The sequence below is a fragment of the Anopheles maculipalpis genome, chromosome 2RL, assembly GCF_943734695.1.
Source record: "Anopheles maculipalpis chromosome 2RL, idAnoMacuDA_375_x, whole genome shotgun sequence".
NCBI classification, from domain to species: domain Eukaryota; kingdom Metazoa; phylum Arthropoda; class Insecta; order Diptera; family Culicidae; genus Anopheles; species Anopheles maculipalpis.
Window position 1 is genome coordinate 88,779,985 of NC_064871.1, and position 24,540 is coordinate 88,804,524.

The window sequence follows — 24,540 nt, forward strand, 5'->3', positions numbered from 1 at the left end:
CTTTTGAAATCCGTTTTTTGCCAAAAAATAACAAAAACAAGCTAACAAACAAATACAAAATTATCAATAATTTTACAATTGCCTTTCATTTTCTGCAACATCACCAATCTACAAACGAAACTTCCATTTTTGTTTTAAGCTTTCGACGATGTTCCGCCAACGTTTTCTCTTGTCCTCCTCCTAGCAGCATTGGGCCGGTTTGGTTACCTTTTTTAAGCTCGCTTGCAACTTCCACTTCAATAAGGGTTTTGAGTGGGGTGAAAATAGATCAGCGAAAAAAATAGCGCCATAATACGATTTTCAAAGCTACGTGCGCATGGGAAAACGCCCGAAAGAAAAACTCATTTCCCTATTCGATTCTGCATCCCGAACCGGCCCCGAACCTGCCCAGCTTCGGTCGAACGCCGAACCGGCGTTCCGTACGCTATTTTTGGAAGTTTGTTTTTACTTGCTTGGCACATTCATAGCACACCGTACTTGATGGGAAAATATATCTTTACCTTACCTTTATTGAGCTTTTGTTGCTAAAGAGCAATTGGCAAGGGTGTGGTGCTTGGTCGGGTTCGATCGGGAGCGAGAAATAGAAGGAATGTTACGTAGCATAAAATCAAATACGATCAAGCAAACCTTTTTTTTGTTGCATCCGTGAAGGAATTGGGAGAAAATATGGTTTCCTTTGAACCATTTCCGAGCTTCGTTTTCTTTCTTGTCGATCAGGTGCGTGTGCGTGTGTCCCAAACATAGGTCCAAAGTAACCGGACCTAGAAAACATACTACTTTTCTTTGATAAAAAAGTGTATCGATTGTTATATTTATCATAACAATAAAAAAAAATCACTCCTATTGGGCTGTATTTAACGAACCGTTCGCAAATATTTCGCCCTTTTTAATTGCAGGTAGGTTTTACAAAGGTTTCCCCAAAGCATTGCACGAAAAATTAACCCTTCTGTCTCTCCCTCGCTTGAGCATAATTAGAAGCTCCGGAGGATCCTGTCGTAAGCCTGACAGGGTAAAAATGTTTCACTAAAATTAAATGATCCTTCAGCGCTCTGCGCCCCACTTTGATGTTTTTGGGGTCGGGGTGGTGTTGCTTTAATGGAAAACTGATTCAATTAGTAAGCTCAACCATCAGCCAAAACCGTCCCACAACCCGACGTTTCCCATCCCCATTGGAACTACATTTTCCAGCTAAATTGGAAAATTGCTCCAAAGGCATAGAAATCAGACTTCATTCGCAGATATGTAATGTATAAAATTAGTAAATTTTTTGCAATCCAAAAAAAAATAATTTAAATTTAATCACGTTTTATCGAATTACTGTACAACGTCCCTTGCTTGGCTTTATTTAGCTCGTTTGACCTGCCGCATAATAGGTTTATTATTCACTACCCCCCCCCCTCCCCCAGCTTCTCCCCGCACGACACATCACACCCTTTAATGGGAGTTTTTTGCCACCCTGCCCACACAGGAGTGACCGCTTATGATCGCTTCATTTCTTCTTTATTTACAAACTGTCCATAGCAATACGGCCTTGGCTGTTCTATGTGAATTTCAACAAAAATATAAACGGTCCTTATTAGCCTGTATTTTTGTGTACGTGTGTGTGTGTGTAAAAGTGATTGCCAATTTTTTTTTGTATGTTTCAAATTATTACTGTTTGCGCTCAGACGCGTTTACTGATTGGTATCGTAGTCCTTGCACATATTTGCATTTTCCCACTAGGACACACAAAACAATCCACCCCCCCCCCCCCTCCTCCTCACCTACACACATTCCAAACCAACAACTTCCCATTATATCATTTTATGTGGTTTGTGTGGTTGCTTTGGGGTAGTAATAAAAAGTGAAATAAAACGGGCATAACATCACGACCGGTACGAAAAAACGATGAGCTCTACCATTCGTGGCTCCTTTTGCTCAGTGTACATGGAATGGCCAATGCAGCCATGAATTGTTGGTTTAATTTTAATCCTTTATTTTGATTATACCTTCCGCATCCCCATCCCATCCATCCAAACGAGTTTATTCCACCCCGAAGAACAAATAAACTTCATAACGGATAGAAAATGCGAACGATACAGATGCACCATAAAGCTACGGAAGTTGCATAAACAATCAACGACAATAATGGATTATATGTATATAAAATCGAAAATAAAACAAGAGACACCACCATGTCGATGAAACGTTATTACATTACTCTGGTTCGCGTAACGTAACAACACCATGCACTTCTATCGGGCGACACCTAACCAGGTTCGCTTGACCTCTTTCTTTTATCAGCTATATACCCACCTTTACTGCAGCCTCGACTTTCTATCGACAAAGAAGGTTAATCGAGCGATAATTGGAAACGGAATGCACTTTGGCATTGAACGATGTAAGCTCCTGGCAAATGTACTGATTGAAGGTTATGCGTGGTATAAATAAATTGCGTGAAAATCGCTGTAACATATTTTGCGATGGGCAAATTTGTAAATTTGTCTCCATACAAATTGTATGGAAAGGTGTGATGCCGTAGAATAGAGTAGACTTTACTCTAACTTGGATTGCAGTTTCTCCGAAATCGTATACCAATATGACAAGTCTTTCAATTCAATTTTACAATTTACATCGATGGGAGCATGAGTGCGACAGGATGACCGTGTACGTCAGGACTGCATTGTAGCAGATGGACAGTTATGCTTCCACGATTCGAGTGGAAAAACCTGGATCGGGTGATTGTGGCTACCCTCCAAACCATGTTCGACGCATGCAATCCGCTGACTGCCATATTCCAGCATGCGTACGAACGTATGACACTCCACGCAAAACCTGACCAACGCAGGATTGCCAGGGTTCGATATGCGTCGCTATAATCGTCCAACTGACGATGAAGGCGGTGGCATATTTGTCAGCATAGGTGATAGAATTTTTATTATCACGGCAGCAGGCAGCATTTTGATTTTGTCACCATTTTGTTTGTCAATAATCTTAAATTATTGACCGATCAAATTTGAACATGTTTTTATGCATCCCTAAAAAGCGTACACTCTGGTGTTAAAATACACCTCAGAGTTATGCTGCGTAGCCCTGTAACCGGGCCAATTGACTCTAGCTTTGACTGGTCTCTGCCAGATGCTCTAGTGTAGAAAACAATTACACTTATCGATCACGAACAATGTCCTCGGTCCTTTACTCAACAAAACACTGTCAATAGTTTCCAGTTTTGTCCACAAGTGGCGCCACTACCATTGAAAGAAAATTCCCCATATCTGAATGAACCAAACCTTAGTTAAGCTACAGCACATGTCTAGTCCACATGTGCCGCCATAGAGATATTACGTCAATAACCAAAAATGACACATAAAATTAAGAGACTGGCAAAGACACCTCACCGAACATCCCTAACATCTCTCTCCGTTTGCTCAACATCCCACCCGAAAGACGTGAATATATTGATCATAATTTATGTCTATTACAGCATGTGTCACCTCACTGCAATCTTCTAGAGCGCATCACACCGTTGCCCATAAACGTAATAGGAACAAATGTGTCTTTTTAAGCATCCATTAATCCCTCTCGCTATAATGTCTCCGTGCGCGTGACAATTTACTTCCTTTTCGGGATGAGGATAACTGTGGCGAGGTGAAGAAATTCAATGCTTCTTCGAACATAAATTGCACTTAGTGCCTACGGGTAATACGTTTCATTTTATCGATAATTTAAAGCACGCAATCTGGTCCGTTGCTTGATAACATATTACGGGCTCTACAGAGTTACATACTTCTAAAATAAATTTCTCTTCATACAACTAATCTGCACCTACTTCTCGGCTCGGCACTTATGCAAACATATGGCCAGATAAAATGCAAAACCCCATCACTAAAAACAAACCAAAACTGTGGAAAAGGAAACACTTCATCAATAAACAGCGCGCATCGGCTGGATGAATTTGATACACCGGCGGAATGAAAATAGCAACATCATTCACAGTGGCGAGAACTGGGTCAACACCACACTTCACGAGGCGGAGAATCGTTCGAAGGTGTAATGGTTTCCATCCCCCTCGACGAAAAAGCAGACGACAAGCTGGGGACGGGGGACCCTGCCATCTGACGTACCCACCTGAGCAAGTGAGGAGTGCGAACTCATTTGTTAATTAAAATGAGTTTCATTGGGGAGGTTTTGTGCTTTTTCATTGCGCGCCAACTCGCCTGAGAATAGAAATATCCATAACAGAACGTTGCTATGATGGTAAATAAATAAAACAAAAGTGTTCTAAATTGTCTTTTTTGCAGCAAGAAGTTGTTTTTTCCTACTTTCTACCAGTTAAAACTTTGAAAGGAAATGAGTTTTGTTTCCCACAAATTTTACTTGTTTTATTTAGGGGGGGACGAAACATAATTTTCGGTTTGTTTATGCCGTTTTCAGTAAGCTATTTTGTACAGACTTCTAAGCGACTGCCCGCATTGGAAAATTAATTTTTCATCACAGGTTTACCTTTTTTCTATATTGCATTTTCTTCAACACACAGCCCAACGTTTTACGCTGTGTCAGTGTCATGCTTTATTAGGAAATATTCACCATAAACAGCGTAAAAACCGAAACCAAAAAAACACATGATTGATAGGGAAAAGATTTTCGGCAAGCATGGCATGCGCGAATCATTTTGCCAAACAGGCCGAAAGGTATGGAAATTCTCTCCAAATCATCAGGCCAACATCAGGCCGTGGATATTGCGAAAAATTTGATTATTCAAAATTAAATTAACGCCCGAAGTTATGCAAGCCGCACGCCAAAATCGACGATGTATTCAATTACCTAATCCCGACGATGATGATGGTAGACCGATAAAATGTATCAATTAGTTTCGTGGAAAATCCTTTTTTTATAATAAGAATCCATTCATGAAAAGTTCGGTTTTAGTGGATTAATTTAACTTTCCCAAAAAAGCTCCCAAAGGAGTCCCAATTTCCGTTCACTTAGCCCTAGCAAGGGGACAGCCAACCCGAACCGGCGATACCAATGAAGTAGAACACACACCCACACAAAAGGATCGGTCGGTGGCCGGATCGGGTCGAGTTTCTGGAAATCTTAAAATAAAATCTAAAACAACCAACACCAAAACGACCACACACTTACACGGAACGCACAATATTAGAAAAGCACTCCACACACACATGTGATTCGTTTACTTCATCGGACAAGAATCGATCATGTTTCATGTCATTTGCAAGCGACCGTGTAACCCATGAGCATCCTTCTGTCCGGCACACTTCAACGCCGGTACCATGAACCAGGATTCCATGAACTAACCTCGTCCAATGGAAAGACGAACGCGAGTGTGGTCGGTGTGAAACCCCATACGGATCCGATTTTGTGTCGGTCCATGATGCATTCAAAGAGGGGTTTCTAATTAAGAATGTCCCATGGGCCGAAGGTTGGCAAAGCGGACCCCTGCTGCGTACTGCTTACAATTGTGATTACAGTATTCGGAAAAGCAGAACCCGGACGGATCACTGCACTGGTCCACACTGGTGGTAAGGAGAACTTTACCCATCACTCACCCCGGTAGCTGTCCGGGAGCGCTGTTATATTAAGAGTGAAAGCTTCGCATACAATCGGGCATCTCGTCAGGATGCGCTGACAGACGTAGGCGTTGACAGTTTTTGTACAATTCATCAGCATTGGATGATGAGCGAACGTTGAACAGTGGTTCGCGACATGAGGCTGCTTTTCCGGTTTAGTTCCTTCGCTCGCATTCATGGTTTGTTGTTTCTATAAAGGGAGTGTGTGGTTTCTGCTGGCAGTTTTATCTCATTGCTGGGGATATTGTTTAGGCTGCAGTATGACTGACAGCTGTCACTATATTTCTGTGTTTGCCTATGTAAAGTAACCATACCATTACTGGTATTTTATATAATTTTCAATTGTTAAAGATCACTTGATGTCTCTTAATATATCAAAGGAAAGGGAAATAGTAGCAGCTATAATTAATTATGGAAAAGATGGCTATCCAAAGCTGCACATGACAGACAGACAGATTATATACAAGAGATACTTAACCCTCTCATTCTTTAGTCTTTCATCTTTACTACTACAACGTAACACGTAACATACCAGGTATAGGAGGCACTTTCAAAAGCCAATACTATCACCAGGAGTTCATGCCAGGGAAGAGGATAAGCTTGAATGTCTACAGTCGCTGTACATACTGAAGCCACAAGTAATATCTTCTAGAATTATATTCTACTGATTCATTCCGAGCCTAGTAGATCCTGATAACATGGTATTGGGCTTGGCTATAGTTAGGCTATCGTCCGAAATCCTGTTGTTGGGTTCGATCTTCCCTGGAATACCCAGCTGTGGTCTCCTCCAGGCTCAACCGCGATGGCCAGACTGGAGAGTGTTCATCGCAAATTTACGCAGGTAGCTGTTCAGCGCTTCCTTACCGATTACCATCTAGCTCTTCCTCCCTATCCCAACCTATCCCCTCTCCCTATCCTTTACCTCCTCTACCAATTAGTTACTTAAGAATACTTTTTTGTTAAGCCATTGTTGGCGAACAATTGAACATAATAAATAGTAATAAATAATTAGAATACTTGTTTATAACTCTCATAGGTAGCCAACACTCAAATATGAACCGGACTATACGCTCCACAAGCAGCAGCATGTCACCAAATTCTGAAAAAATTACCTATGAGATGTGTACTGAGATGAGATGAGATGATTTTGGACAGTGAAGTATTCAGGATTCATGTGAACTATGAGGCGATCCGGGTACTGAATGTGGTCCGGTGGTAAGGCTACAGCGACGAAACTCTGCACACGGCAAGACCAGGACTCAAATCCCTTCCGGATTGTTCCCTCGTTGACCTGTGAAGACTGACTATCCACCTAAGTGGTATCAGCATGTCTAGTAAACCTTTCGATGGTCTGCGTGACTTAGGAAATCATTAAACCAAGAAGAACAAGTATTCCATTGTATTCCATCAGTACTTAAAGACTTCATTGTCCTAAACTTGAATTAGTCGATGCCAGTGTCCAAAACCAACCAAAACGATAGAAATAATTGGTTGACAGTTCAGAGGACTCTTACAGTAGCTTAAGACTCAGAAAGCAGTTTTAACTTCATATCAGTTAGTCAGTAAGTTAGTGCGCATATTTTCGTAAAATATTCCTCAATTATTCCATCCATTATTCCATTAAATTAAGCACTACCATCACACATTGCATTAACACAAATACGTGGCTTAATCGGTAACAATAGCAGGATTTTCCCAGTAATCTATTTTATGCCACCATGGTTGTAACACCTTCTTATCTCTCCCTAGCAAAACGGCGGAAACAATTTCCCCCCTCATTCTAGCCCTTCATTTCAGTCCTATTTCATACCAAACCTCCGTCCATTTCGGGGCATTCTTATCACATGGCGTGGGGAAAGTGCTAGGTATTGCGTGATTGAAGGCATCCAATTTTCCGATATCGCATTTTCTCGGCTTAAGGGTAGTCGGCACGGGCAAAACCTCAAAGTCACCCTACTCTCGTTTCATTCATCTATCATTAACGCATAGGCCTGGCTCGAACGCCGATTTTATCGGTGCGTGTTGCTGCTGTTTGGATGTGATTAATTAGTGAAATGTTTTGACCATTTCGACCTTCACCAACCGGTTGTTGGCGGAGAGCGGTGGATTTCATTTTCTTTGAGGCCCTTTTTCCTCCCCGCTGCCTGTTGGAGAGCTTCGGAAGAGTGCGTGTTTGAGGGGAAAACTCGTCCCGGGAAGCTTTATTTTATTAGCGTGACAGTTTTGCTTCTGCTTCGCGCGTTCCTGGCGCTATTACGCGGATGAAGAGCTTCTCTCTTTCTCATTTGTCATTTGTGGGGCAGCTGGCAACTTAAGTTACATTTTCTTTTCCACTGTATTGACATCTTTTTTTCCCAGACGTCCCAATTTTTTTTTTTTCATCAGTAAACTTCAAAGAAAATAAAATTATTTCATCTCTCATCAGTCAGCTGGAATGATAGTCTTAAACGCCGGAGTGTTTCAAATAGAAATTCCTTCATAATAAGTAGGCAATATGGGGTACAGCGAAAGATACACTTTCCATACCGTTTGAAGGCCAGAAAAAGAGAGACAAAAAACCCCAGACTTGTACATTGCGCACCGAGCACAATTACTTAATTATCTTACTGTTGGAAATTTTCTTTTTCCTTTATTTTCTACTCGATTTTTCCGTTTATTGAAGATCATTTTTCTTCCTCTCCCTTGCTACCATCAGCCCATTTAATGCTCGGCTGTTCGGGTGTTCGAATGGAAAATTATCCTTCGGACAGTGTACGCGCATCGTTCGGTGGAATTTTTCTACCCACCACCATTACTCTTTGCGAGCGAAACCGCGCGAGCTAGGCAATCTAATGAAATGAAAACAACAGGCAATTGCTTTTTTTCCCGTTACTTTTCTTTTATCGTTTCTATTGCGAGATGATTTTCTACCATCTCGCACGATGGGCCGGAATTAAATGCCAAAATTTAGCTTCAAGTCTGCAGTAAATTATTATGTTGATTAAGCTAGGAAAAAAACCACTAGATGAACAACAGAAACTTTTTCTTAAATTGATAAATATTGTTTTGAGGAATATGATAACCTCAGTTTAAAAATGTGATCATTTTTAGCCAGCTTGTGTCAAACAATAAACCAATCGCAAGCAGTTAAAGTCGGCTTCAATACCTGAGAGGTCATGGCGGCCATATAATGACTTACTAGACTAGTAGTTGGATCTTTAGTCCTCCCCATGAGGAAACGGTTCGGATGGGATTTGATGCCTGATCCATAGTGCATTACCCATAGTGCACTACCCTGCCAAGCCCACACATTGCAATTGATTTCCATGGTAATCTTTCCCTTTTCTCTCTCCCGCTTTTTTGCTCGATTTTTTCTGACCTGGCTGGAGAGTTGTAGTAACGTCACAGTAACACAGAAAGAGAAAGAGAGAGAGAGAGAGAGAGAGAGAGAGAGAGAGAGAGAGAGGAAAAAAGGAAGCATCCCTTAGTGCACGATATATGGCGGAAAAGGCCACACAAAACGGACACTCCAGTGTCAAGTGGGCGGGTTTGCTTCACAAAAATCTCTAACATTTTTCCTCTTTTCGGGAGACTAAGCGAGCGGGAAAATAAACGGCGAGTGAGTACCGAGCAGAAAAAGTGATAAATAAAATATGCACCAACTCACGGGCGAAAAGAAAGAAAAAACTACCAAACGCACGCGAAAAACACGATCGTCACCGCATCTGGTGCGCCACTTTATGCACGGCATCATACGCTGTTGACATTAAATTTAATTCCATTCATGCTCGCTTCCTGTGCTCCTACCATCATACCACCCACCCAGACCCACAATGTCAGAAGGTCTGTACCTTCAACAACGCCACCACACAAACCCAGACCCAGGAAACCAAAAGATAAGTAAGAAGCCCATCCATCCTGAAGGGGCTCCAGGTTTAAGATCAATACTGTGCCTATGCAACAACAATATAAAGAAACACTTCCTTCCTTGCGCCCCCCACAAGCTTCCCCTTGTCTTTCTTTCTTCCCTCGAACAACACAAAGATGCAAAACAAACGTCGCTATCTTCGAGCAATCCACTCGCCCCAACGAGCCAAAAGGGAAGCCAAATATTTCCGTCGAATATTGTGCAAATAAAAAAAAACTCACCACCAGACTTATCAAACCCCCCCCCCCCCCTCGCCGGGTGACATTGTGTGCGTTGCGTACCTGTGAGCATCGTAAAGCTGCGGATGATTGCAACATCCGCGCACAAACACACCAGAGCGCGCATACAGCGCCGCAAACATAAAAGCACATTAACAGGCGCGCAGCGAACGCGACGAAACGACCGGAACTGGGAAGGCACCATAAAAGATGCTCCCTTTTGTTGTTCTTTTCTTTAAACAGAAGGAAGTATTTTTATCTACTTTTTTCCCCGTCGCACAAAAAACAAACACATTGACGGAACTTTGGGACGATTTCTTGTTGGCCGATGGCACGATACTAATACAATGAATCGCGCCAGATGGAAAAGTGTTTCCCAAAGGGGGGGGGGGGGGGGATAATATTACCCACGCCATGCCACAGAGTACGCAAATTTCCTGTTTTACCTTAAGCAAAAGATGTTTGAACCAGTTCGAGCTTTAAAAGGGAGCTTTGGGATTGGGAAGCTCAAGAGCACAGCAGCTTCGCTCGATGGTCGATCGATTTGGATATGTTTTTGCAGATAAAATGTGTGAAGCCTTGGTGAAATGAGAGAGCAAAACACGAGGTTTCGGTTCCGCGTCCCATCATTTATGCATGGGCATAATATATTTTTATGTTTCTATGTGTGCAATATAGCGCACACTGAAACAATACCTTTCGCGAACGGCCAGACAAACATAGAAGGACAGCGAGAGTGAGCATTAGAATTGGCAAAGTGTGCAAATAAAAGCAGCATCTTTATGAGTAATTGCACGGGAACACACATTTTTTGAGGACGTAAAAAAGATGGACAGACAGGCCCGATTTTATGAGGAGGATTGATTTATTGCCTGCATATGGATTTCTACCCTTTTTGTTTGATATTTTCCTTTAAATCGTTAAACCCACCTTTCCTTTGGCTGCCCCAAAAAGAGCCAAACATTGCAAATATTGCCCAATCAAACGCTCAATCTATTTGTTCAGCATACAACGAATGGCCTCGACACAATATGCAAGTGCAACGCTGGAAGCGAGAGTGGTGGGTTGACTTCCCTTATCTCCCCACATAAAAATCCACTCGTATCCTCCTCTGGGCAGTGGTATTAAACGTCAAACGCTTATCATACATTGTTCCCCACCAAACACGGGTATTAATCAAGAAGCTATCGTTGGATTCGATCGAGTTCGGAAACGTTTGTAACTCATACCGATTTTCTTATGCCAATAGACAGATGGAGCGAGCGTGCGAATAGGTTAAAAATATTTATGAAAAATATTTTTATTTTACTCATTTAATGGATAAAATCTAGCAATATGGCCTGGCCGTCCTTTGTGAACAAAAAACATGGATACAATAAATGTTTTGTTTGCTACTGCAATTTACTGAAATTTACCAACAAATGACCAATATTTTGATGGCTAAAAACTGTAAATGGAGCAAATTAAACGAGTATGACGGAGATAAGGTAAAATCCAAGAAAGAAATGCCTTATTAAATTTGTAATTGGGCAACACATGCCATCAAGCGCCGTCATCATGGAGTTGAAAATAAATACTATATAAATAAACTGTGCTAACGAATATGAAATACTCGACCATTGATATAGATATCCAATTCATTGACGAATCAGCCAAAAAATGATATGGAATCAGCAAAAGTAGATATAGAAACGCGTGCAATAGATATGGAATATCAGATTGGACAGGTGGTTTAAATGGTAAATGCTAATTATTTGGAGCGGCGAGCTCCACATTTGACATAGAAGAAATTCTATACAAAAGCGAATCGGCAAAAATAAGTAAGGAAGCGCGTGCAATTGATGTGAAAAATGAAATACGGGGGGACGGTCTGGTTGGGATTCGAACCTCAGGTCCTGCCACCGGACCGCCTCAAAAATTTCTTGTAATTAAACTATGTAAATGAAGTTAAAACTTAACGAAAAGTGATTTGTTATCGACTGATTTTTATATGAGTTTTGGCAGTGGATCGGGCCGATGGCAATTCCCGCTTTCGCTCGAAACGCCCCGCTTGACTGTAACTGTTTTTCTACATTAATTTATTATGGATCTGAAAATCATCATCGACAAACAAATATTGTCGACAATCGCAACGAACGCTTTGGAAACGATCGAATCCAACGATATAGCACTAAATGTGTGTCTCAATTTTTTATCTCTCACAGTATTATCCGGCTTTATCAACTCGGTTAAGCCTGTTGGCTTTGGAATGAAAGTAAGAACAAGAAAACAATTCATTATAACAAATAAAACAAACCACTTCTATCGAAATTCCACTGGGCGTTTTGTGGAGGCATCGAGACGGAAGAAGTTTTGCCAAAGGGAAAAGCAATTTTATCACCGCAAATGCGTACGAATCCGTTTTGCGGCCCCAGTAGCGTGCGTACGACACGTCCGGTAACTGATCGTGTAAACATTGGTTCGATCGTTTGCGTCAAAGCATTAGTTAAATATTATCTTATCCGGTTGCTGCTTCCAGCCTCCCCCCAAAACCCATCATCACTAACCCCTGGTTGTTTGGCCACTTGGACGGCTTGGTCCGACGTGATCAGATCATCGTGCCACCGTGGTACACGGGGAAAGGCAGTACGCCGCCCAATTGACATAATAATTATTCATTGTTGAGGGAATTCACAATTTCGCTATTTGTACAAATACGGGCCAATGTAAACGAAAGCGAATGCTTTTGCACGCTGTTTGTAGAAACAATTTCAAAAGGCACATCTGTTCAACAAATGGTAAATGACGAGGCAAACATTGTTCAAATAAAATCTACCCGCTTCTTCGAGTCCAAAATAATTGGTTTAACTTATAGCTCGACCCTTCGACCCGAAGTACGCATTATTTATATTTAATTGAGCATCTTTAACTTCATTTCACAGCCTCACAATAAGCGCTCATTTGTCACACTCGGTAGCTGCTACTGCTAGCTCCTGGTGATCGTACCCACAGACTGCGAGGATCGCAGGTAATGCTGTTCACCTTTGAAGTCGACCCAGCTGCACAAGTAACATTTTAGCGCCCAAAGCTTAAAGCGCCCCGTCGATCGATCAGGCTCACCTTGAGGCAGCACATTCACAAAGGCGGTTCGCGAAATATGGCGACGGTGAGTCTCGACGATGGTGTTCCAGCACAACACACACACACACGTGTGACGCAACGCGAAACCCTTCCTCCCCTTCCCTCACTAACCTATCCAAAAAGCAAAGCCCTTGAGCAAAGGGTGAGTTGATATGGGGAGCACACACGAGACTCGACCAGCAATGTGTCGCAAAAGCGCCGGCAGTTGCAATTTTTGCAAAAAAAAAAAAACAACAGACCGCGCCATCGATTGCAAAACTGACTCGACTGACGTTGAAGAAACGACACCCCCCTAAAGGCGACTGTGTCTAGCTGTGCGTAGCTATCGGAGGGAAGCCATTAATGACATCAACCAGCTCGATCAAGCGCGATTACGGTTCGTTTTTTGTTGCTCCTTTTATTTCCATTTTGCTACTTCCAACGCCACACAAAATGCACTGCAAAATTCAATTTCTCGTCATACGAAAATGTCGAACAAACCCTCCCCCCCTTCGCCCTCAGCACGAACGGATTCGATTAATCGGCTAGCGCGTGCGCGCGCATTCACCGCTTATAATGTACGCGCAATTTTTGTATGTCGATGTTTATTCGCATTTTGCTCACATCAAAGAGCCGACCTGTGCCGCCTTGGCCCCGCTGGTATCACACCGTACAACTATCACGATTCGGTAAGCTTATCCGGTGCTGGCTCGCAAACGGGACGGGGCAGAAGAAAATGAGGCCGACTCCGGTTTTAAGCTTATGGTTTGGGGGGAAGCGCGCGTGTGTGATCACGTGTATTCGCCGACAGTGGTTTTGATTGTAGCGTTGGAAAGGCTTGCATTATCTTGCGATGGTTTTGTTGTTTGTTTTATTAAATAGGCAGCGAGCGGAGAGTGGGTTTGGTGCGCGTGGAACGGTCGGTGGATGTGAGTTGGCAGCTGTATTAATTGCATTCACCGAAGAAGATGCGGTTGTTGCTTTCATGAGCATGTGGCGATATTTTTGGAGATCTGAAAGGATTCATTTGCAACGGGGGAAACTAGAATTGGAGTTAGGATCAATACGACAAAGGTTAAGTATCTGGTTCTGTCGTCAGTGTGTGTAATAATACCACCCTGGACTTTGTTGAACGTGTTTGCATCCAAGAACCTCTCAGAATTCACTTCAAATGAAGCAGGGAGATCGTTCTTATTTTTTTTTTTTTCGTGTGGTAGATCTTCATTCTGTTTGTTGTTTAAAGTCGCTCTGAAGGGTGTCATGCGAAGCGCGAGCTTCGATATTCGAGACACGATTTTCACCCAATCTCTCCAATTCCTTGGCTTCGCCGATGCGAGACATACACACGACTGAAACACAAGGCCAATAGAATTGGATTGAGGATCAACAAGACGAAGACAAAATGCCTGCTTGCCGGAGGCTATGATCGTTACAGAGACCGACTCGGAATCATAATATCAGTTGACGGCGACTATCTCGAGGAGGTAGAGGAGTTCTGCTACCTTGGTACGATCGTAACTTCTGAAAATAACGTAAGCAGCGAAATACGAAGTCGCATTGTTCAGGGGAATCGTGCCTACTAAGGACTGCACAAACTTCTGCCATCCAGAAGACTCCAACAACACACGAAATTTCCTGGACTATACAGACGGAGGGCTGCAATGCTCTCGCCATTTTCGAACGGAGAGTGATAAAGACTATCGTGGTCGTCAGCGACCCGTTCAGCACGAGGCGTAGAAGAATCGATCAAAAGGAGTCAAACCTGTCGGAGATCGGATGCAGCCATGGATGGAGGTCTGCAGCCCTAGACCGAGGTTCCTGAAAAACCGATTTACGACCTCACCATGTCTACTCGATGTGCTCAAACCTGAGCAAACCTAGAAGAAGATATTCATAGAGACCCTTGGGACAATCCATTGGGTACTCTCAAATTGTTGCCTACTAAAACCTCCTCAAGTCTTTCGCTTATGATTTCAAGATGACATTGAAAATGAGTGGTTCAGACGATATTTGCCATGGACAATTTAGTACTCTACAACAACAAAAATGAACTAAAATGAAAGCAAATGAACCACACACACACACACACACACACCAGTTATGATCATATCCAATCATAGCACTGATCATTTCGCAAACTAGTTATAATTTTTAAAAGCCCTAAAAACTGAAAAATTGCTTTAAATGTTTTACTTTAACAGCAGCAATTAATAATACAGCCAAAAACTACACCGCAAAACACAACCCTACCATTTATGCAAAAATAAATGACGTAACTGACGAACTGATTGGCTGAGATCGATCCAAAGCGCAAATACACTCTCATTTCCGACGGCGTAAACAATAAGCTAAATGTTACATCAATTAATTAACGAAACACACAAATTATGTAGCAACCATACCGGCTCACTTGGCCAACGGAAAACCAATGGCATACTTTCCTTTTCAATATTTAATTCACCGCGATCGATCGTCCCGTACCCGGCAGCAGCAAACTCCATCTTTTGCCAACTACGGAGACCCGGCCGCACATAATGGGTATCGTTTTGTGACGCTACGCTACCTTCCTCCCCCCCTATAGCGACCGAGCGACCACTTTTAACGGGGTGAAGATGTTGGGAGACGATAAAGAGGGGTGAAACTAAAACAACATCATCAAGATCCGCTGCGAGCGTCAGCCGTGGCCACGTGAACGTTGTTCCCCCTTTCCCATCAAGAAATCGCCATAAAGCGGTCATCAAATAATCATCCGTGGCAAAAGAAGCAAAACGTGCTGGCTCATCTCGATTTTATGAAAGTTCTAGCAATAACAATGTTACGTTTTGGCGTTGGCAGGAGTCTGTCTAGAAATTGTACAGACGTTGTTGTACAGAGCTACGAGTGTAATCACACATTTTGGCATTGGAAATGTTTATCTAGCACAATGCTGTAGAAGAGTAGGTCAACTGTCTGTACTGGACATTTTGGAGAGACGATGCAATAATTGTGTAAATCTTTTTAAACTAGTAATACCCTGAGAAGAATTAAATTACACTGCATTACTCGCCAAATTAGCATATTAACGGTGTAGCGAATTAATAGACATTTCAAATCACTTTGATGTACTTAACGAGGTTTCTTTGATGCCCTTTTTTGATAAAATCTTATGATAGATAGCTTAACAGACACATCAAGTGCAAGAGCTCTATTAGAAAACCCCAATGCTGTACACTCGGTTACAGAAGAACCTTCAGAAGGGGCCTCACGTTCAAGATCCCATGCATGAACTAGACAGACTACGAGACAGAGATCAACATCTTACGCCTCCTCTACCTTTCCCTAGCACAACAACAGCCAAGCAACAAACCCTCTAATAATTTTATCCCTCCTTCCTTTCAGTCTGTGCGCCCTTGTGCTGTGTGGACATAATTTTATTTTCTAAGTGTTGTCCTCAAACATACGGCCACCGTCTAGGACACACAAACACACACACACACCGCAAACACATCCACTCGGGTAAGCCATCTTACAAGCGGCATCTTTCTGCCAGGGAGCTTGCCACGATTTTTTTTCCTACTCATGTATGTAACCCTGGCTGCTGTGTTCCAAAGGGCACACACTCTAGACACAGGAGCAACGTGTATTACTGTTTGTGACAGGAATTTCACTTCCAGACGCCAGCCAAGCCAACATCACCGACAGATGCACCAGCCGCGAACGCGTCACCGAGATACCGAGAGATAGTGTGAGTCTGTATCCTTTCATATGTTAGTTTTTCAGGATAGTCGGACGTGGGGAGGGACAGGGAACACGACAATAAATTTCGAGCGGAAGAAAATTGGTTTAATGATGTGGATTGTTTGTTTTTGTCCGCTCTCTTCAGGCTTTCGCTGGGGCTGGTGAGCATTTAAACTAATGGCGGTAGTAGTGCTTGGGACTGATTATTAATATTGATGTTTTGTTGGAAAGATCATAACATTGTGTTGGGTCTATTACGAAGAAGAGTTGACACTCAGGCAAGAGCAAAAGGCTAAGAGCCCTTAGAAAAAGAAGTACTTCAAATTTCTTAATTTTGATGCCCATCAGACTCCTCCAAGACTATGAACAATCGAAACCAAATTTCTCTTCTTGCGGGCTTTGTTGGGGCCCGTTTTTGCAGTGAGCTTGAAGTCATTCAGCGGAACTTCAGATTCATGAACAAAGTGTGATTGAGCGATCTGAGAAATGAGAAGTCTGTTAAGGGTCTTAAGACTTAGACTCGGGAACGGAAGTTTCAGGTGAACTTCGATGTAAGGATCTCTGGAGCATTAGACCGAAACTTCGAACACGACATTTTGAGTCAAATTATGCCACAATTTGACACATTGAGGTCATTGAGATCATTCAAAGCAAGCTAAAGTATTTCTATACATCCAAACTTTGCCATTTATAGCACGTAATAACATTGTGAAAATAATGTTTATTTCTATCATTAAGAAAGCTATTCCAACCAAATGTAGCTTCATAATATTATCCCTTCAAGTGGTATCTTCAAACCTCTCCATCAACCACCATAACTATCAGACATTCTACTCGCACTACGCCCAGCTTTTGGACTGGTCACAGAGAGCGTGACCCTCAAAACGAGTACGGGGATGATTTATTGTACCCTTTCTCGGTGACATTTGCACATGGGCACGTACACGCCCGCTCGATTCTCGTTACTGTCGGCTAGTTCTCGGCTCCTAGAGCGTGTTTGGGGCACTGTTTGCGGTAAAACCCCATAGTGCCGGGAACGTAACCGGACACTCTAAATCCAAAAACCCCACCTACCCCCCTCTAGGAGGCTCTATGGGGATGCTGCTGGTGGTAGAACAACGGAGCGAAGATTGTGTCGGTATGATTTATTTTACCTCCGAGCACTATTACGAGATGACTACAGTAATGGAAAGGGAGGCATCAAGGGGGTTTGCTTGCTGCATCCAAACGAACTTTGTAGCTTTGTTCGCTAGTGTGGAGGCTTTAGCTTATTCCTCAAAATGAGTTTTAGGAATGAATGTTCTACAAATACAGATTAATTTAATTATCGGTTAGCTTTCAGGGAGTGCTCTCGCAAGAGCTCGCCGCACACGCATTTGGGACCGTTCGATCGGAGAGGCACAAACGACTATTACGAGTTAATTATCCATCCAAGCGGTCAATCAATTGAGCATCTCTCCCCAAAATTCATCCCGCCAGCCCCTGTCGAAACGTTGCGAGTGAGGAAACAATAATCGAAATGGTCGCGTGAAACACCCGGCGGAGCTCCGGTACCCACAGACCATCCCTTTTAGAATGAAATCGAAGCAAACGGTTCTCTACAAACGTCATCATTGCCAGCAAGATCATCAGCGTATCAGAGTTATTAGTGCTATTGTTGTACTAGGTGTTTTCTTTTTTTAAATTTTCCACCCCGTTCCACAATGACGCACGCGCATCGAAAGTGGGCGAGACCTATAGCGCTATAAGGGTGGTTGGAAACTGCGGGGATGAGGAGGCAAGTTGTAAAGCACAGGTATGAATTATCAAGCGCATTTACACGCTCCATCAGCAGTGCGTTCCTACTATTGCTTCAAAAGCTCAAGGAGTACTGGCAGCGAAATTACCTTTGGGGAAATGTCGACACTAGCTGCCACAATTTTCCCCTCTTGGATGCCAATGAGAGGGTCAGGGGGAATTGTTAATTATTTATTAAATTAGTGCATTAGTGAAACAAAAACAGTGGAACGGGGAATAAAGGAAGTGCTTAGTAGTTCATTTATAGCTTTCAAACACTCGATCCGCTAATGTAAACAGGAATACTACTTAAGCGCGCAAAAATTATAGCATCTGAATTGATTTTTCTTTACATCCTCGAATGACATGGGGAATTTCAAAAGATTATTTTATAATTTGTATTTCTAGACTATTTTTAAACCAGGTTTCATCATGCTTTATATTCAAACGAGCCATAATTGGTAGACCATCCGGCACATTTATTCCGCATTCGAAGTTATTGATGACAAAAACAACTATAGCCGATCGAAAGCAAAATTCAACAAACTTTTTGATCATTCACCAAAACACCGAGAATGGTCACCGAACGCCAACGCTTGGGACGTTTCACCCACGGTGACGCTTGGGTTCGATTTAATTAAACCGTTGTTAGTAGCGGAAATGGAAAATGGTGAAAATGGGGATCCACCAATTTGCCCATGTTTCCCATCCTTCTCTGCTCCGGGTACAATTGCATTCACGCACCCGTTTGTCGATGTTTGTCACTGTCGGGCTGGTGCATAACTATCCTCCCACGCCCCCCCCCCCCCCCCCACGCACTCACCTACCCAGGATTGCAACCAAAGGTGGGTGAAGCTGAAGGCGGGAAGGTGTTCAGGAAAAAGGGTCGCCGTTTGTTCCACATTTCGGTTCGATAATCGATTTTAATTGATTAAATAATGGTGCGTACCCCCGTGATCGGGATGATTCAATTGACATATTTGGCTTCGCTGTTTGTGGTTGTGTGTGATTGAGAGTGCAAAATTGAAATAAAGGGATCATAGGGGAGGGAGTCTAGGGCAGTTATGAAAATGAAATATGAAAATATCCAATTTTCATTATATCGAGTGTGTAATTGAAGCTCCAAACAAGCTTTATGAAGGTGATTTTTTTTTTTGCAAGATGACATCAGAAGTGTATTTGTTGAGCTCATATTATACGCTCACCCTTATAGCTGTATCCATTGATCCAATAAATTCCTGCATAGAAGAGATAGATGGAAACATCAGGAGCAAATAGCGAAGATTCCAAAAAAAAGGGAACATTCATTAATTCATCAGATTTTTTATCAGATATCTGCATATCGCAATGCTCGCTACTTTCATCCTCGACCATGTCATTTGACATCATTTCTAACATAAGCTACGAAGACATCAGCACTCCTAGAAAGCCCATGCAATCCTTGGAATCCATGAACTTGGATAACTTGTAGAGGATAAAGTAAAGTATGAATTTTGGACCCATTTTCTATGGGGTAGCAAACAATGAAGAGCTCTATTCTTCAACAACATCATCAGTGATATTTTAGAAACAAAGAGTGGAGGGATGTTTGCGTCCACTACAATATTTTTCAAAGCGATCGTCAAAAAACTCTTGCGGTTAATTCAAACCGAATCAAGCAAATAACATAGAGCTGTGCATGGCCCGCTGGCAGAACCTGTGGAAGGAGGACAAACTCGGGAAGTTCCTGCACTCCATCTCATCACAGGTTTCCCTGCGTCCCTGGTTTCACGGGCTCCCGGTAGATCGTGCTTTTTTCGCATGATTGACCACACACTCTGGTCATATGTGGAGTTCGATGCGGCTAGACCCGGGCTCTTAGCAGCCGTTCGGGCATCAGGAAAATCCCCCGGCTGTGCCGAACGACTACGAATATGTGCGGATTTTTTTTGACTTCGCCAAAAAGATGGGAATCGTCCTTTGATCCGTTTCCAAGATTTCGGCCCTAGAGTCGATAAAAATTTGATTTAGGGGATCTAAGGTCGTAACTGGCGACTCTGTCGTTGGTTAAATGTCTGGATTCGATTCTTCAGTAACCTTACAAGGTTATTGTGACTATCCACTGTTTGCGTTTTGCAGGCGTCTGGGTCGCCAGCTCTGAACCAATTGAATTAGATTTGGACGACGTGAAGTGGTGACTGGCGGCTTTACTGTTGGCGGAATGCGTGAATTAAATGCTACTGTAGTTTCACAAAGTTGTAGTGGCTTACAGGACTCGTGCGTTCTGCCGATGGTGGGACCGCCAGCCACAACATCCAAACGCTGGCAACGATATGAAGCAGTCTCCACGGCACGATACTCCAAAGAGGCGCTAACCCCTTAGCGAAAATAGAGAGGACAACATCAGAATCGTATCAACAACATCCACAACCGAGCTCACCCGGGATAAGGTGCACTTGAATTGAGGGAGAAGGAAATGGCTACCCTCCAAATAGGATATAAGTTGAATGAGTTGTAAAGCTAGACATAAGATTAGATTTCAAGGAATACGGTCTGGCCGTCATTACGAAACAAAACATTTAAAAAAAATCAAACATCAGACTGAAAGTCTGGATAAAAATTGCAAAATGGTTCCTACCGGCGAACCTAAATAAAAAACGTAAAATTAAACATCCAAAAACACTGATGAAATTCAAGCTATTCTATTGTTTTGATACGCAACCTTCCGTCCGCCCACCCATCATCCACCTGTTTCGATGGTGCAGAAATTCTCCGAATCCGAGGATTAATGTGATTTTACAAAACGGATGGCAAGCAGGCACAACGAAAAACGAGCTACTAGCAAAATAAGTACAACATTTGCTACTATAGCGAGGATTTTCTTCCAACTTTTGCCAACATAACTCCCCCCCCCCCTCCCCCCACCTTCCCCACTAATCCTGTGTCGTGTGGCGGGAGGGTTCGAAATTGTCTACATCCCCACCACTAAACCCACACCGAAAGAACCCTTAGGAGAGTTATTTTCTTTTCCCGGGAAATGGATGTTTGAAGCCGATATGGCCGCCGCAAGTTTCCATCCACCGCCGATTGCCATTGTGTCTGTTGCGCCTGTTGTTTACACTGCTTTATATACGGTCCATCGGTTGTTTTGTGGCACGGTGCGCGCACTCTGGCGAAACCGGGAGCACATTACAGGTGGAAATGGAGGCGCCCGGTGGTTTGGAAATGTAGACCCGCCCCGGCTCACTCTTAAATCTCCGAGGAGTAGTATCGGCGTAACGTAAACAAACATGGGGGGAAAAGTGATGATACGAGAAGCGTGCTGGATGAGATCGTTTGCCGAAAAGTCGAAAAGGAATATGGTGTTTTTGGGTCGAGGCATAAATTAAACGTTCGAGCTACTAAATGAGCAGGGCAGAGATCAAGACAGCAAGCAGACACACACATTTACAGCACCAAAAACTTAATTTCGCGTTCGCTAATTCGTCCCACAAAACAATCTCTCTCAAAAGGAAAGCTTGAGGCCATCTTTGGAAATTGAAGATTTTTTTTTTTGTTGTGCTGTTGGAGAAAACGTAGCTATTTAGCAGAAATAAACAGACACTTACCTTGGATCGGGCAGAACGATTTTCTTGCTGGCCCGGGCCGCCGGCATACACTTGGATTTCTCCATCGCCATCAGATAGCTGACGTCTGCCAGCACTGCTTCCAGGTCCGCCATCTTGCGTTTGGCGTTTTGACAGCAGCCGCCGTTACACTGACAGGGGAAGGGAGGGTGTTACACTACTTCACACGCCACAGGCCACAACAACAGTGGGGTCGTTTCTTATCGGTGTAGTTGTGTTGTGGGTTCTCTAACACTTGCTTTAATCAAGGCCACACCAACAAACTTCCACAACACTTGCCAGTGTAGTAACTTTGTTGATTTCCCCTTTATTTTGGCGTTATTTTTACTTCTTTCAGAATGGTTTACACTTTAGCTAACATACTTCTTCTATCACTTGGATGATGCTTTCTTTTCCCTTCACTCCCTTTTTGACATGCGTACTCCACTTCCACTCAATCACACACACGCACGCATACACACTATTTGGATCACATTGGACCACGAGAACGCACGGCCACAGGACACTTTAGCACGTTTTGCTTAAAAAACACATTAACGCTTCGAGAAAAAATTGGAGACAAATGTTTTGCCAACACACATCCAATACGAGAGGTCACACTAAAGCCTGCAACAAGCCTGGAAAGTAGGAGAACAAATCATTTTTAACTTTACGCCAGAAACACTTTAAATAAAGAATGGCGCATGGTGAATCCTTAGTGTTTCTTCCACACATTTTTTGGGTTGATGAAATTAAATTATTTATGGTATTCTTTTTTGATCCACGGACCAGATCTTCAAGGCCACATATGACAGCATAACCAGGGTAAAACTTTACGAGGCGATGAGCTGTTTTGGAATCACGGCCAATCTGATCAGGCTTGTTAGAATGACCAACGTCACATGTCAGGTGACGGGAGATCATCCGCATCAGGGAGATGGGCTCGCCTATCTCCTATTCAACTTGGGCCATCCGTGACTCGGAGTTGGAGGATCGAGCTGGCGGCAGAAAGCATCGTGTTGCAGATTAACGAGGCAAAGATCTAACTGACGGCATAGAGACGGAGTTGCGCGCTAGGATGCTGACAACCAGCCGGTCATTCTACAGCCTGAGGAAACGTCTCACCTCAAAAAATCAGTCGCGACGGTCGAAACTGGGACTGTATCATACCTTTACAGTCCCAGTACTCACATACGCCTCTGTGACATGGCGGCCCTATCCAAAACAGAAGAAGACCTCTTAGCCACGTTCGAGAGGAAGATGCTCAGAAGGATTGTTGGCCCCGTATGTGTGGAACAACGATGAGCTGTACGAACTCTATGACAACCTCACCGTCGTGCATCGAATTAGGCCATCCACACGGACAGAGGAGGCGTGGTATACCCAGATTGAGGTGAGAGTTACTGATAAATAAGTAAGTATTCTTTTCGATCACCTCAATATGTATAGGAGAGGGCTTGAAAATCGACTCTAATGAATCAAAAAGCAGATTTTATAATGATGAAAGAGCTTCGTTGTAGAGTTTAATAAGTTCCTAATAATCTTCCAACTTGTTTTCCATCTCAACTTCTCTAGAGAACGAAGTACAAGTTAGGAGATAGAGAGAGAGGTTTTTTTTCAATACAATACAACATGTCCCATGGCTGTAGGTTAGAAACCAATTAGAATTAAGTGTCCATCGAATGAGCGTCCAAGGCATCAGTGTGCGGTTTGATACGCCCGAAGATTGTGGATCAAATCTCTGGAGGACTCTCAGACATTTGAGCCAAGACATTTGGCAAGCATTTATGGAAGACTCTCTCACAGAGTAAGTGTTTTTATTAATTCTCCTCGGGTTAAACAACGTACTAGTTCATATAGACCATCTAATGGCTTATTGATTCTATGTAGCAGGATAGTCAGCGCTCACTCACGAGCAAACTCGGCTAAAATACTGCTTGTCCTTCCAATCAAACTGGCCAGCCTGTTAATTTCAAAGTTTAAAAATTCGATTCCAGCTGATGTCCGAAATGTTTTTTTTTTTTTTTTTTTTTTTTTTTTGATACATTTAGCAACGACTCCTCCAAATCAATACATCATCGCCTCGTGATGAGTTTGCTCGTTGCGGTCCTAACTGCTTATACATAATTGTTCGACAAAAGCTAGCTTAAATTCTTCAGATTTTCATGCTAAAGTCACCAAAAACCTCATAAGGTGTATAGAATCGGACCTTCAGATTATAACAAACTATGTGATATTACTCTTATTCTACTGGACATCCTAATGAGATGTTTGGGGAAGTCTCAACTTTTCTGGAGGTCTTCATCTTAATTTGCTTTATCAACGATCTTTCTTTACATGCTTTTCATATGACTAGTGAGGATTTTAGTCAGAAATTCAACTCAGAAATTCAACTTATATGGCTGTGACCTTGGAGCCTTGCTCCTCCAATTCTTTAACATCCGATTCTTTTATCTTTTTATGACAAAGAAAATCGCCCAACTAATCAAAATTATTCTGATGATGATGTTTCACGACGTTTCTTCTGATACGGGGTGGTTATGTTCCACTGTCCATTCTCTTATGGGTGGTGTGAAGGGTGCACGAAACGTGTAGAGCACGGTGCATGAAGTCACCAACCTTGGCGAACCTTGCGTTACACCGCCAACCTTCAACTTGCCTTGCCAATG

The 24,540-nt window shown here is 42.8% G+C and overlaps 2 protein-coding genes across 2 annotated transcripts in view; one reads left to right on the top strand and one right to left on the bottom strand.

Annotated features, from left to right (window-relative positions):
* Nucleotides 1-22,005, bottom strand: part of LOC126567934 (G protein-coupled receptor kinase 1) — a 101,992-nt gene extending 79,987 nt beyond the window's left edge. The window contains exon 1 of the mRNA XM_050224304.1: nucleotides 21,875-22,005. Coding sequence (XP_050080261.1) covers nucleotides 21,875-21,987 — 113 coding nt within the window. The 5' untranslated portion in view covers nucleotides 21,988-22,005. The remainder of the gene's footprint in view (nucleotides 1-21,874) is intronic.
* LOC126568516 (transmembrane protein 222) overlaps nucleotides 1-24,540 on the top strand; it is a 482,151-nt gene that overhangs the window by 239,566 nt on the left and 218,045 nt on the right. The gene's annotated exons all lie outside the window — the stretch shown is intronic.